General features: G+C 38.7%; 1 protein-coding gene across 3 annotated transcripts in view; it reads left to right on the top strand.

Moving 5' to 3' along the window:
- APC (APC regulator of WNT signaling pathway) overlaps positions 1-13,023 on the top strand; it is a 67,035-nt gene extending 54,012 nt beyond the window's left edge. For 2 of the 3 annotated variants that reach the window (XM_037372963.1, XM_037372962.1), the window contains exon 15: positions 347-6,908. In XM_037372963.1, coding sequence (XP_037228860.1) covers positions 347-6,908 — 6,562 coding nt within the window. Of the gene's footprint in view, positions 1-346 lie in introns of all 3 variants that reach the window. The other variant, XM_037372961.1, reaches the window with a different exon arrangement.
- The last annotated feature ends 1,587 nt before the right edge of the window (positions 13,024-14,610 follow it).

Raw genomic sequence — 14,610 nt, 5'->3', positions numbered from 1 at the left:
TAATATGAATGCATGTACTAAGTATGGTAGTTAAGTACGGTTAATTTTTAATGCATTTGATAAGGCAAGTATTTCACTTAAATAACAGGAAAGTGCGAAGAGGTTAAGACCTACTGCTTGTTAATGGTGAACTGTACTAAAAGCTAACTATTCGTATTTGTAATAGGATTTGATTAGCATTCAGATGAAAGCTAGAGGAAATACGAGATAAATTTGCACTGGAGAACTCATGATTTTCCTTCTAAGGGCAAAACTTGCCTCTAGCGTAATAGGTTTTTGTTTTGTTTTGTCTCTTACCCTTCTTAAATGCCACTACTGATGTTTATTTTCAATTACTCAACACCAGGCAAATCTTGCGAGAGAACAGCTGCTTACAAACCTTGTTACAACACTTGAAGTCACACAGTTTGACAATAGTCAGTAATGCATGTGGGACCCTGTGGAATCTTTCTGCACGAAATGCAAAGGATCAGGAGGCGTTGTGGGACATGGGAGCAGTCAGCATGCTGAAAAATCTCATTCACTCAAAACACAAAATGATAGCCATGGGTAGTGCTGCAGCTCTAAGAAACCTCATGGCAAACAGGCCAGCAAAATATAAGGATGCTAACATTATGTCTCCAGGATCAAGCTTACCATCTCTTCATGTCCGAAAACAAAAGGCACTGGAAGCAGAATTAGATGCTCAGCATTTATCAGAGACTTTTGACAACATTGATAATTTAAGCCCAAAAGCATCTCACCGTAATAAGCAGAGACATAAGCAAAATATATACAGTGACTATGTCTTGGATTCCAGTCGGCATGATGATGGTATATGCAGATCAGAGAGTTTTAATGCTGGTAATATGACTGTACTTTCGCCATATCTAAATACTACGGTATTGCCTGGCTCCTCCTCTTCCAGTAGAGGAAACATAGAAAATTCTCGATCTGAGAAAGACAGAAGTCTTGATAGGGATCGAGCGGTAGGTTTAAATACCTATCATCCTACTGCAGAGAATACTGGGAACTCCTCTAAGAGAATAGGAATGCAGATTTCTACCGCTGCAGCTCAGATCGCCAAAGTTATGGAAGAAGTAACAAGCATGCATATTCCACAAGAAGACAGAAGTTCTGGTTCCACTTCAGAAATGCACTGTTTGACAGAAGACAGAAATGCCCCAAGGAGATCAGCCACTGCCCACACTCACTCAAACACATACTTTCCTAAACCTGAGAATTCAAACAGGACATGTCCTATCCCGTACACAAAAATGGAATACAAGAGAGCTTCAAATGATAGTTTAAATAGTGTCAGCAGCATTGATGGCTATGGTAAAAGAGGCCAAATGAAACCTTCCATTGAATCTTACTCTGAAGATGATGAAAGTAAATTTTGTAGTTATGGTCAATATCCAGCAGACTTGGCACATAAGATTCATAGTGCAAATCATATGGATGACAATGACGGAGAGCTAGACACTCCTATTAATTATAGTCTTAAATACTCAGATGAACAGTTAAATTCTGGAAGGCAAAGTCCCTCTCAGAATGAAAGATGGGCAAGGCCTAAGCACATAATAGATGATGAAATGAAACAAAATGAACAAAGGCAGTCAAGGAGCCAGAATGCAACCTACCCCGTGTACACTGAAAGTGGAGAAGATAAACACATGAAATACCAGTCACCTTTTGGACAGCAAGAGTGTGTTTCTTCCTTCAGATCAAGAGGATCCAGTGGTTCAGATCAGAACAGAGTAGGCTCATCTCTTGGAATGAATCAGAAAGTAAACCAGTCCTTGTGCCAGGTTGATGATTATGATGATGATAAGCCAACCAACTATAGTGAACGTTACTCTGAGGAGGAACAACAGGAAGAAGAAGACAGACCAACTAATTACAGCATAAAGTACAATGAAGAGGAACATCATGTCGATCAGCCTATTGATTATAGTTTAAAATACTCAACAGAAGTTCCTCCTTCTCAGAAGCCATCTTTCACTTTTCCGAAGACTTCTTCAGTGCAACACGCTAAAACTGACCATATTTCCGCAAGCAGTGGGAGCACATCGGCCCCCTCAGCTGGTTCAAAGAGACAGAATCAGCTTCACCCAAATTCTGCCCAGAACAGAGGTGGTCATGCACAAAAGACTGCCTCTTGTAAAACTCCCTCTATTAATCAGGAAACTATACAGACTTACTGTGTGGAAGATACCCCAATATGTTTTTCAAGGTGTAGCTCTTTGTCATCTTTGTCATCAGCTGAAGATGAAATAGGACGTGATCAATCCACACGTGTGGCAGATGCTAATAACACGCTACAGATATCAGAACTAAAGGAGAACAGTGGGTCTCTACCTACAGAAGGTGCAGTAAGTGAAATCACATCAACATCACAACACATCAGAACAAAATCCAGTAGACTTCAGACTTCTAGTTTGTCTCCTTCTGATTCCTCTAGACATAAAGCTGTTGAATTTTCTTCAGGTGCCAAATCTCCCTCAAAGAGTGGTGCACAGACTCCTAAAAGCCCACCAGAACATTATGTGCAGGAAACACCACTCATGTTCAGCAGATGCACTTCTGTAAGTTCCCTGGATAGTTTTGAAAGCCGTTCAATTGCTAGTTCAGTTCAAAGTGAGCCTTGCAGTGGAATAGTAAGTGGTATTATAAGTCCCAGTGACCTTCCAGACAGCCCTGGACAAACAATGCCTCCAAGCAGAAGTAAAACGCCGCCGCCTGCTCAGGGAGTTCAAGTAAAAAGAGATGTAGCTAAAGGTAAAGTACCTAGTGCGGAAAAGAGAGAGCCTGGTCCTAGACAGGCAGCTGTAAATGCAGCTGTCCAAAGAGTTCAGGTACTACCAGATGCTGATACACTGTTACATTTTGCTACAGAAAGCACACCAGATGGGTTTTCTTGTTCTTCCAGCCTGAGTGCTCTCAGTCTTGATGAGCCATTTATACAGAAAGATGCAGAGTTAAGAATAATGCCTCCAGTTCATGAAAATGAACATGGAAATGAAGTGGAACCTGAACAGTCAGATGATACAAAGGATAACAAGAAGAAGAAAGCAGAGAAGCCTGCTGAAGCAGAAAAAGACATTCTGGATGATTCTGATGATGATATTGAAATACTGGAAGCATGTATTATTTCTGCAATGCCAACAAAGTCTTCACGTAAAGCCAAAAAGCCTTCTCAAACACCTGCTCCAAAAATACCTCCTCCTGTAGCCAGAAAGCCTAGCCAGTTGCCAGTTTACAAACTTTTGCCTTCACAAAGCAGATTGCAGTCCCAGAAGCATGTGAGTTTTACACCAGGAGATGATATGCCACGGGTATATTGTGTTGAGGGTACACCAATAAATTTTTCAACAGCTACATCTCTGAGTGATCTCACAATAGAATCTCCCCCAAGTGAGTTGGCCAATGTAGACAGTGTGGGAATGGGAGCAGAGTCCAGGGAATTTGAAAAGCGAGACACCATTCCTACGGAAGGTACAAGTACCAATGACTCTCAGAGAGCAAAAAGCTCAACTGTGACTGCCCCAGGCCTGGATGAAGACAAAACAGAAGAGGGTGATATTCTGGCTGAGTGCATCAACTCAGCTATGCCAAAAGGAAAAAGTCACAAACCTTTCAGAGTGAAGAAGATAATGGATCAAATTCAACAAGCATCTTCATCTCTAAGTAATAAAAACCAACCAGAAGGTGAGAAAAAGAAGCCAACGTCACCAGTAAAGCCTGTTCCCCAAAATAATGAATATAGAACACGTATAAGAAAAGCCACAGAGCCTAAAAGCAATGTTAATATTGACAGAAGCTATCCAGAGAACAGAGATGCAAAGAAACAGAATCTTAAAAATAATTCAAGAGATTTTAATGACAAATTGCCAAATAATGAAGAGCGTGTAAGAGGAAGCTTTACATTTGATTCCCCTCATCATTACACACCTATTGAGGGAACTCCGTATTGTTTTTCACGGAATGATTCCCTAAGTTCTTTAGATTTTGATGATGATGATGTTGACCTTTCAAGGGAGAAGGCAGAATTAAGAAAAGGAAAAGAAACAAAGGAAACAGAAACTAAAGGCTGCACTAATCCAGAACAGTCTTCAAATCAGCAGCCAAGTAACAGGACACAAGTTTGTCAGAAACACCCAACAGGCAGAAGCCAGCCTAAAACTTTCTCTCAGTCAACTAAAGATATTCCAGACAGAGGAGCAGCTACAGATGAAAAAATGCAGAATTTTGCCATCGAAAACACACCGGTTTGTTTTTCTCGCAATTCATCTCTTAGTTCCCTCAGTGATATTGATCAAGAAAACAATAACAACAAAGAAGGGGAACCTGCAAAACATACTGAGGCTCCAGATCCACAGATGGAATCAAACAGACCACAGACTTCTGGTTATGCACCTAAGTCATTTCATGTTGAAGATACTCCTGTATGTTTCTCCAGAAACAGCTCTCTGAGTTCTCTTAGTATTGATTCAGAAGATGATCTTTTGCAGGAATGCATTAGTTCTGCTATGCCTAAGAAGAAAAAGCCCTCAAGAATAAAGAGTGAAAGTGAAAAAAATAATTCCAGAAATACAGGTGGTATATTGGCAGAAGATTTAACGCTGGATTTGAGGGAGATACAGAGGCCAGATTCAGAACATGGTTTCTCACCTGATTCAGAGAACTTTGATTGGAAAGCTATACAAGAAGGTGCAAATTCTATAGTTAGTAGCTTGCATCAAGCTGCGGCTGCTGCGTCACTGTCTAGGCAAGCTTCATCAGACTCTGATTCTATCCTTTCACTGAAATCTGGTATTTCTCTAGGGTCTCCGTTTCATCTTACCCCAGACCAAGAAGAAAAACCTTTCACTAGTAATAAAGGTCCAAGAATTCTTAAGCCAGGAGAGAAGAGTACACTGGAGTCTAAAAAAGTAGAATCTGAAAGCAGGGGAATCAAAGGAGGGAAGAAAGTGTATAAAAGTATAATTACAGGAAAAACTCGCTCCAATTCTGAAGTTTCAAGCCAGCTGAAGCAGCCACAGCAGACAAGTGTGCCTTCAATTTCACGTGGTAGGACAATGATACATATTCCAGGAGTTCGAAATAGTTCTTCAAGTACTAGTCCTGTTTCCAAAAAGGGTCCCCCACTCAAAAACGCAAACTCCAAGAGTCCCAGTGAAGGCCAAAGTCTGACGAGTTCTCCAAGAGGAGTCAAGTCATCAGTGAAACCTGAGCCAGCTCCTGTAACGAGGCAACCATCAGGGTTGAACCAGAGTGTATCAAGTAAAGGACCTTCTAGATCAGGGTCTAGAGACTCCACTCCATCTAGACCTCAACAGCAGCCGTTAAGTAGGCCTCTGCAATCTCCCGGGCGAAACTCAATTTCCCCAGGAAGAAATGGTATCAGTCCTCCCAACAAACTGTCACAGTTGCCAAGGACATCATCTCCTAGCACAGCTTCGACTAAATCTTCGAGTTCAGCTAGAATGTCATATACATCACCAGGCAGGCAGATGAGCCAGCAAAACCTTACAAAGCAAACTGCCTTACCTAAGAGTACCAGTAGTATTCCACGAAGTGAGTCTGCTTCAAAAGGGTTAAACCAAGCTCTCAGCAGTGGTGGATCAAACAAAAAGACTGAACTATCCAGAATGTCATCCACAAAATCTAGCGGAAGTGAATCTGACAGATCGGAGAGACCTGTTCTTGTTCGTCAGTCAACTTTTATTAAAGAAGCTCCAAGCCCAACTCTGAGACGGAAATTAGAAGAGTCAGCTTCGTTTGAATCTCTGTCTCCTTCCAGGTCAGATTCTCCTACAAGGTCGCAACTACAGACCCCAGTTTTAAGTCCGTCTCTTCCAGATATGTCTTTATCCATTCATTCAGCTGCCCAGACTAGTGGTTGGCGAAAATTGCCCTCTAATCTGAGCCCTTCTGTAGAATATGATGGGAGACCAGCAAAACGTCATGATATAGCTCGTTCTCATTCTGAGAGTCCTTCTAGATTGCTGATCAATAGATCGGGAACATGGAAGCGTGAGCATAGTAAGCACTCCTCATCACTTCCTCGTGTAAGCACTTGGCGAAGAACTGGAAGTTCCTCCTCGATTCTGTCAGCTTCCTCAGAATCCAGTGAAAAGGCAAAAAGTGAAGATGAAAAGCAACACGGAAGTTCTCTTTCTGGACACAAGCAAAGTAAAGAAAGCCAAGCACCAGCAAAAGGCACTTGGAGAAAAATAAAAGAAAACGAAATTCCTCAGATAATGAATGATCCTCAGCATTCTTTCTCTGGTGCCACAAATGGCTCCGATTCCAAAACTCTCATCTATCAGATGGCGCCAGCCGTCTCTAAGACAGAGGATGTGTGGGTGCGGATAGAGGACTGCCCAATTAACAATCCTAGATCTGGAAGGTCCCCAACTGGAAATACTCCCCCTGTTATTGACAGTGTTTCAGAGAAGGGAGGTGTGAATGGTAAAGATTCTAAAGAGACGCAAGAAAAACAAACCCCGGGGAATGGAGGTGTTCCTGTTCGTACCATTGGTTTAGAAAACCGTCTGAACTCTTTCTTTCAGATAGAGAGTCCAGACAAGAAAGGCACTGAAACAAAGCCTCTGCAGAATAATGCTGTTCCCACACCAGAAAATAACGAAAGTACTGTAAGCGAGCGTACACCATTCAGTTCCAGTAGCTCAAGCAAACATAGCTCCCCTATCGGTGCTGTTGCAGCAAGAGTGACTCCTTTCAACTACAATCCAAGCCGCAGGAAGAGTAGTGTGGACAGTAGTTCTGCTCGGCCATCACAAATACCAACACCAGTAAATAACAGCATGAAGAAACGCGACTCCAAGTCTGAAAATCCAGACTCCAGTGGAACTCAGAGTCCTAAACGTCATTCTGGTTCTTACCTGGTAACTTCTGTTTAAGTGCAACAAAAAATAAACAAAACTGTATTAAATACAGCAGCTATTTAGAAACTGTTTCAGATGAAACTTAAAGATTGGGGATTGAACTTTTTTGTTTTTATTTGTTGTAAATAGGTTTGATTCTTGTTAGAAGGTCCTTGTTCTGGAAGCCATATTTGATAGTATACTTTGTCTTCACTGGTAATATTTTGGAGGAATACCTGATTGAGTTTGGAATAAAATTGTTAATGCAAGTATATTTGTACAGTATGTTTAACATGTATTTAATTAGCATCCCATCCCATAATCCTTTAAATATTGCTTGTCGTTGAAATCATGGAACATTGCAGATAGAGATGATAGTCATATTGCTTTATCAATCATTTCTAGATTACAAACTGACTAAACTACATCAGGGAAGAATTGCTATTATTTATGCAAAAAAGTATACTCTGTTCTAGTATTTGTGAGTCCATCTAACCCAATAATTAATCATGTGGCTGTGAAATTCACAGTAATATGGTTTCTGCTGAACAAGCTTTCCCAGCCTGCTTTTCTGCATGAATGGAACTGATGGTTCATTTTCTGAAGTAATGATTAACATTTCTGTGGTCACATAATGTGCATAGATAGTTCTGGTGTAACGATTTACACTTTCTTTGTGCTCTGCAAAAAAAAGAAAAAAAAAGCTGTGTAACTGTAAAACCTTGAACAAAATTATTTTACCTGAATTAGATTTTATCTTAAAGTAGGTAGAATTTTTTTGCTATGCTGTAACTTGTTGTATATTCTGGTATTTGAGGTGAGATGGCTGCTCTTTTATTAATGAGACATGGGTGATGTCTCAACAGAGACTAAAGTGAACATTTCAGAATAAATTATTACTATATGTAAATTGTGTGTGTTACTTCTGCATTACATAAAAATACAGTATTTTCTTTTGAGATGTCACCATATAATGTGTTGTATAATGCACTTACACTTAGGGCCTGATCTAGCAGAATCTTGCACCTCCAGTATTTGTTCTTCCTTAGCACTACAAATGGCTGTTACAGGATGCTAACGACAGTTGCAGATCAGGGCCTGCGTCTTCTGTAATATATTTGTAATTGGGACAGTTTCACACATCTCAGGTGCATAACAAGGCTAAAGGCAGGGTATTTCCAGTAGTCAAGCAGTATAATTGTTTTCATGACTGCAAGCCTGAAACAATACTGTGTTTATTAAAATAATATTTGTAAAACGAAAGATTTTTTTTTTTCATTGGGAGAAATAATATAGAATGTGAAATAGTGACTATAAGATGAAATTTTAATTCTATTTGAAATGTTAATGCATTTTTTAATTTATTTTTTAAAAATTATTAAGGGGAAAATATCGCAAGAATCCCATGGCAGCAAGACATTTGTTGTCATAGTAGAAAAACAGTTTTATACACAAGCCAGGACATTTGCTGCCTTGAGCCTTTTTTCATGCAAATATGGTTTGTGCTAGAACAATGCTGAAAGGACAGATTTGTGCTTTAAAAATATAAATACAGTCTGAATTTAGATGAGAATTGGTTTAACGTAGAAATGTGAGACAACAGGATATTAACCATTCTGTGCATGATTGAACAAACCATGAAACAGTATGTCAAATTTGTTGCTTATCGACTGGACTATTCTAAAGTTAGCTAAGTAATTGGTATTCAGGATTCAAAATGCTCTGATTTCAGGAAGCCCTGAAATAGATCATTTTACCATTATGGTAGCTTTAACACAGTTGCAAAGTGTATCACACCTGTGGCTTTTGTACTCCATCTGATGGTGAAAAGAAACAATTTTTATCTTGAATTCACTGTAGACATGCACTGTTTACAAACAGAATTGAGATACTGTCAGCAGACAGAAGTCAATTCAGATAAAGTTAAAAGCCAATACCAAAAATACCTGTTTGGCAGAAGTGTCTTTCTTGGTCTTTTTCTTTGCTTCCTGTCAGATTTGCTTAGAGAGACGTGCTGTGTTTCTGTAGCATCTGGTGAATTAAGCAGCACTCCTCATGTTAGATTTTGAAATATTTTGTAGATAGTGTCTTCACAAAACTTTTAATGTGAATGTTAGCATCCTTTTAAAGATTAAATAGAGACAGATTATATGATGTGTTCAAAGTCAGGACTTCCTATTGGAGCAGCATACTGAAGTCCATCTTTTGAGTTTAAAATGCAAACCCGCTTCTGTGGTCGTGTCACACCATATGGATGTGATACTTCTTTTATGCTGGGCTTTTAACTACTAATATGAAGATACACCATATAATCCAAGATAGTTGTTTATCACCAGCTTTACATCTGTTTCCTGTCAATTTAAGAATTTAAATGTAAACTGAATCTCAGTAAAGAAATTCTGATTTCAGTTTTCTAACCAAGGGGATCTGAAGTTGTGAAACAATAAGTAGTTGTATGCGTATCAAACACCAGAATGTCTTTGAAAATTGTAGTGGCTTCTTTAGATAGTTTTGGAGGTAGTTCATGACCATTATAATTGGGAAGTCTCTCAATATCCTCATAAGTAACGTATATTTGTAGCAAAGACAGATGAGAAACTTCCCAACTGTAAGGGTAGTGATACACTAAAATATGCTTCCCATGGAAGTTGTTGCATTTCCATTATAGAAGTTTTAAGAAAAGGTTTATGAAACATCTCACAGGGATAGACTATAGTATATTTCACATTGCCTGTGTGCAGAGATGGACTTAAGTGATCTTTCAAAATCCTTTCCAGATCTACATTTCTCTGATTCTTTATCTAAAATGGTTAGTATCCACTAAAAGCCTTTTAGAATATTTAAGGACATCTGTGATGTTTGATTTTTGTTAGTGATGGGGATACAAAGTTATATTCTAAGCTTAACTATAAAAACAGATTCCAGAAATATAATTTTTTTTAAAAAATGGCTGCAATAAGTATATTTGGTCTTGGATTTTGTTAATGATGCCTAGATCCAGGACAGTCAGATTTGATTTATGCTGCTGAAGATTTACAGTTGTTCTTGTTTTTATTTTTATGAAGTTGCCACAGCAGGTGAAAGGACATTATTTATGTCAAGGCAAAACATAAGCAAGGAGCTAAGGAAACCAAGGCTCATTTTACTGTTCTGGGATGTGCTGCCTTTCTTTCCTCAGATTTTGGTAGAACTTCTGTGACTTGTGCTCAGACTTTTATTTGTCCTTGAATTAGCTTATCATATCCAAAACATATCAAACTTGTAATTAAAATTGAGTTTATACTGAAAATACACTCATAAAGCTCACTTCAGACTGACACATCTTTGTCCTCTTGATGTGAAACGCAGAAATTTGACCTTCTCACAAATTGTAATTAGTTCACTTTTCAAAATGTACATTCATTTAGTTTCTTGCAGTGTGTTCCAGTTAAAGTTATTGCTGAAAGTTCTTCTGACTAAATATTGCAAATGTTAAAGGGGAACTAATCTATTTCTGTTTTTCACGCGCAGTTCTCTGTCGAGAGTATTTTCCCCTGAAACCTTAAAGATATTCTCAGAACTCTGTCAGAGATGACAACTTAAAAATTGAAAGCCTTTGCTAGGATTTCCTGATGAGATTGGAATATTATTTCAAGCAGGATTTGGCTGCAGAATACGAGTATAGTTTCTGCTATGAACTTGAGTAAGGAACAGCATCCTTCAGCATAGACTAGTATGTTTAATGGCTTTGAGAAGTTAGTTGCTGTCTTGGGTAAAGGGGGAGGGAAAGAAAAGGGACAGTTTCAGAGACTTTAAGCCATACTATTCTAGAGACATACTTCCCTGTCTTCCCCAGTAAATGGCATAAGATGCACAGGAGACAGAACACTTTGACCGTGAATTAATGAGGGTTTATTTTGAAAGTATACCGGTAGACCATGAAACAGCAAAACTTCTGTTTGATAATGTGACAGCTGAATTTGACAGTTGCTTTGGAGTACTTCCTAACTGTCTGTCCTCTCATCCCCCTTAACAGAAATTGAGATTACCAAGAAGATAGCTGTGTATTATCTTCTTCATTCTTCTTAAGGATGAAGATCCATATTATTTCTAGAATCGAAGAAACAGCCTGCAGTATTGAAAGTTTTCTTCCTTCCATGCTCATGGCTGTGAATCCTGGCTCTCAACTGACCTTTCAGTGGACTAGTTCACATGTTACCTAGCTAGCAGAACTGGTGGGAGGAATAGGGTTAGTGCTGCATTTAGCATTCTGAATTTGCTCGACAAGTGCCACTGGAGCCAGCAGAAAAGAAAATAAAAGCTAGGGCTGGTAGGTAGAGGTTGGGATAGCTTCCTTTATGTGGGCAGTCAGTGGGTTTGGATCAAGCCATAGAGGCAATATTAAGCCAATATGCCAAGTTTTAAACCTGTTCTTCACCCTTTCTGAGAGAGCAAAGGCAAATTAGAGTTGAGGGATTTTTACTCTTGTTCACTCTGACCTTCTGCCTAATGGCCCCTAGTGCTTTGCATTTAAGTATGTCATGTTGGGGTAAGTCCTTTTATCCTGGAAATTCTGACAACTAACTAGAAGTATTGCATCAGTCTATAGTTTGCGCTTGTGGAAAATAAATTTTTCCTAAATGAAAAAAATGCAAAGAACACATTTTCCTACCATATGTAAGATTCTAGGTGACAATTTTAAAATTTCTAATGTTAAATTCAATGCAGTAAACCCTTCCAGTAAAAATTTATTGCAGCTAGTTGTTTCTAGAAGAGGCTTGAAGAGGGAGAGAACATCTCCCTTCCCTAATGAAGACAGTACTACTGGTAGGGATGATCTGGAAAATGTTCAGGTGGACTTCTACAAGCTCTTCTATTCTGTCATTACCAGATGCCTCGCAGACTTGGCTTTTCTCATCTAGCTTTCAATAAATAGTATGAACAGCCATAAAGAGTGTCACTAACAATCGTGTAGACTTCCACCTAAACATAACCTCATGCATCTACTGTAATTCCTTGCAAAGTTGCATCTGCCTGTCTGACAGCTTTTTTCTTGATGAGATGTGTGATGGATTAAGCTGCAAATCGGAAGTGAAGTGTCAGTTAATATGAAGCATGGCTTCCTCCACATGCTTAAATCTTCAAGGACCTTCTTAATACCAAATTACCCAAATGTATTCACTCTCTGGTTCCACAGCCATGTCCTTTGCACTTTTACATTTAACCAGAAGAGATGCCCATGCTTCTATTTTCATTTCAAATCACATGTAGAAATATGCTTCCTGCTTCATAGTTTCCTATATGCAGAATAATAGATTGTATCTTTAAATGTGTTTATAGAGAATGTTACGTAGTTAAGGTTGAGTTTTTAGTCAGAATGGTAAGTTAACTGGTTACGTGTTGTGTTTTGTTACTTATTGGAAGTGCAAGGGGATTTGTTGTGGTGCAGAAGAGCTTAAGAGCTCACAACAGTAATTAATGCAGGTGTCAATTTTTGATGCCAATGTTAATATAAAATATGTATTTAATACATAGGTTTTCTGTTGTCAACTTTTCAGTTTACCAGATGTGCTGTTTACTTACTGGGTAATGCTTCCCTAGCATAGTTCTGCAAATTACCTTTCTTAGGAAATTTCCACACAGTTACAGGCTTACATATTTATGAATTTCTGCCACTTCAAGATTTCAGGAAATTATTCTAATTTTGCGGTTTGTGAAAGCATCCTTTGCTTGAGTGGCTGTGGAATTGCAGTTAGGATATCAGGAGGATGCAGAGGGAGCTTCTCACTCAGTAAAACGCACTTCTGTCCAGATCTCGAGCCATATGTACAAACAGTATCTCTAATGCCCTACTTTTTGGTGGGATTTAACATGCATAAAGCTTGTGCTGGTTCTTTGCAGGTAATTAAATTGTCATCCTCTGAGATCAGATGCATTTTCCCACCTGTAAGTGTTGTTTCTCTTGAACAATCTCAGCCCACAGTTCCCTTCAGTTTTGTTGTTTGCTTCTGCCTGAGATGCATTACTGTTTATATCCTAACTCTGTAATTCTTTCTTCAACTATTCTAATGTATTTCGTTTCACAGTATACATATTCTGAATTTAGTCTTGCTATGCATAATTTATTTATTCCTTGCAGTGTTATATAAAATTTCCTCCTGGTTGCACCTTGTCAGAGTGGAATTCTTTTCTTGGCTACTACTAAAAGTTAGACGTCTTGTTTTCTGTATCAGAAATATGATTTGATTTTAAAAGAAAGTTGCTGTTAAGACCCTTGAGCAAGGATTCAGCATATCAGAACAAACACTCTCTAAAAAACGTGCAGTTTTGTTTAGTGGTACTTGTGTTTCAGATAAAGTAAGTGGAAAAAAGAAGCTCAGAGACACATGGTTCACCAGTAATACGCTCTGTTCTCTTACATGTTTCATTTTAGAACAAACTGCACAAAACAAAATCTAGTTCCAACACGGTGTAATTCTGTAATCTCTATTACTTACAAGAGGTTCACAAGAAGGTTTACTTCAACTCATAAGCACAGCAAAGGCTTAGTTAATTCCAAAGTCTGCCTTTTCCATAAAGAATGCATTCTTTAGTCCCTGATTAGAGACTAGTAAGTGACCTAGATTGATTCATTCCCAACACACACACACACACACAAATGGATTTATATATACTTTGCACTCTTATACTTGCTTTAGACTTCGGTATAGTTAGAAGCATCTAAACTAAAAAAAGGCACTGTTGCTGACTTACTAAGATCCTTTGTTTTCTAATATTTGTAGTGCTCTGTTTCATAGTTCAGAAAATGAGTTCTAATTTCAGGACCGATTAGCTGATACCTTATTTTTGAAGTGTTCAAGAGAAAGATGCATTTAAGTCTTGATTTATATGCAGAAAAAGAAATTCCCTTGCTAGTAACTTAAACTTTTCAGAATAAAGAAAAGGTACTAATACTATCACCTGGAGTGATAGTATTTAATCTATTTATTTAAACATACTTTAAGTCAGCAGGGATTGTGAAAACAAGGAGATTTTGAGTGATTACATTTAATACAAATGAAGGTAGGTCATGCCTAATTCTCTCCCTACTTCCAACAATCCTCTGACAAAAAGCATATTGTCTGGGCTAAATACAGAAGGGAAAAGGCAGTTTGGGTGCACTGTTAACACAGTTCAGATTTACTTGTGTATATTACCTAGGTCATTGGCAAGGTCTCTGATGGCACACATTTAGAGTGGGCGTAGCTGTGGAAAAGCAGGATGGTAGATGTAAAAGTTAATCTGTAATGAATGGTGAGAAGACTCCCATTATTGTTATTATTGCCATTGTATGATGAAACGGAGTTGGCATCTTTTTTTCTCACTATAATTGAGCAGTTGAACAACTGTGATGGGTTATTTGACACTTAAAATGTTTTGGGTCTTGTCATTTAACCCCAGCCAGCAACTAAGCCCCACACAGCTGCTCACTCAATCCACTCCCACAGGATAAGGGAGAGAATCGGAAGGATAAAAATAAGAAAGCTCATGTGTTGAGATAAATACATTTTAATGGGACAGGAAAGAAAATAATGATTACAGAAGAATTAGAATACACAAAGCAAATGATGCGCAATGTCATTGCCCGCCACTCACCAAATGAAGCCCAACTGGTTCCTGAGGAGTGGCCCCTGGCCAGCTTCCCCCCAGTTTATACACTGAGCATGATGTCATATGGTATGGAATATCCCTTTGGCCAGTTAGGGGTCAGCTGTCCTCG

The sequence above is a fragment of the Falco rusticolus genome, chromosome Z, assembly GCF_015220075.1.
Source record: "Falco rusticolus isolate bFalRus1 chromosome Z, bFalRus1.pri, whole genome shotgun sequence".
Lineage (NCBI taxonomy): Eukaryota > Metazoa > Chordata > Aves > Falconiformes > Falconidae > Falco > Falco rusticolus.
This window is presented reverse-complemented; position numbering and strand designations above follow the sequence as displayed.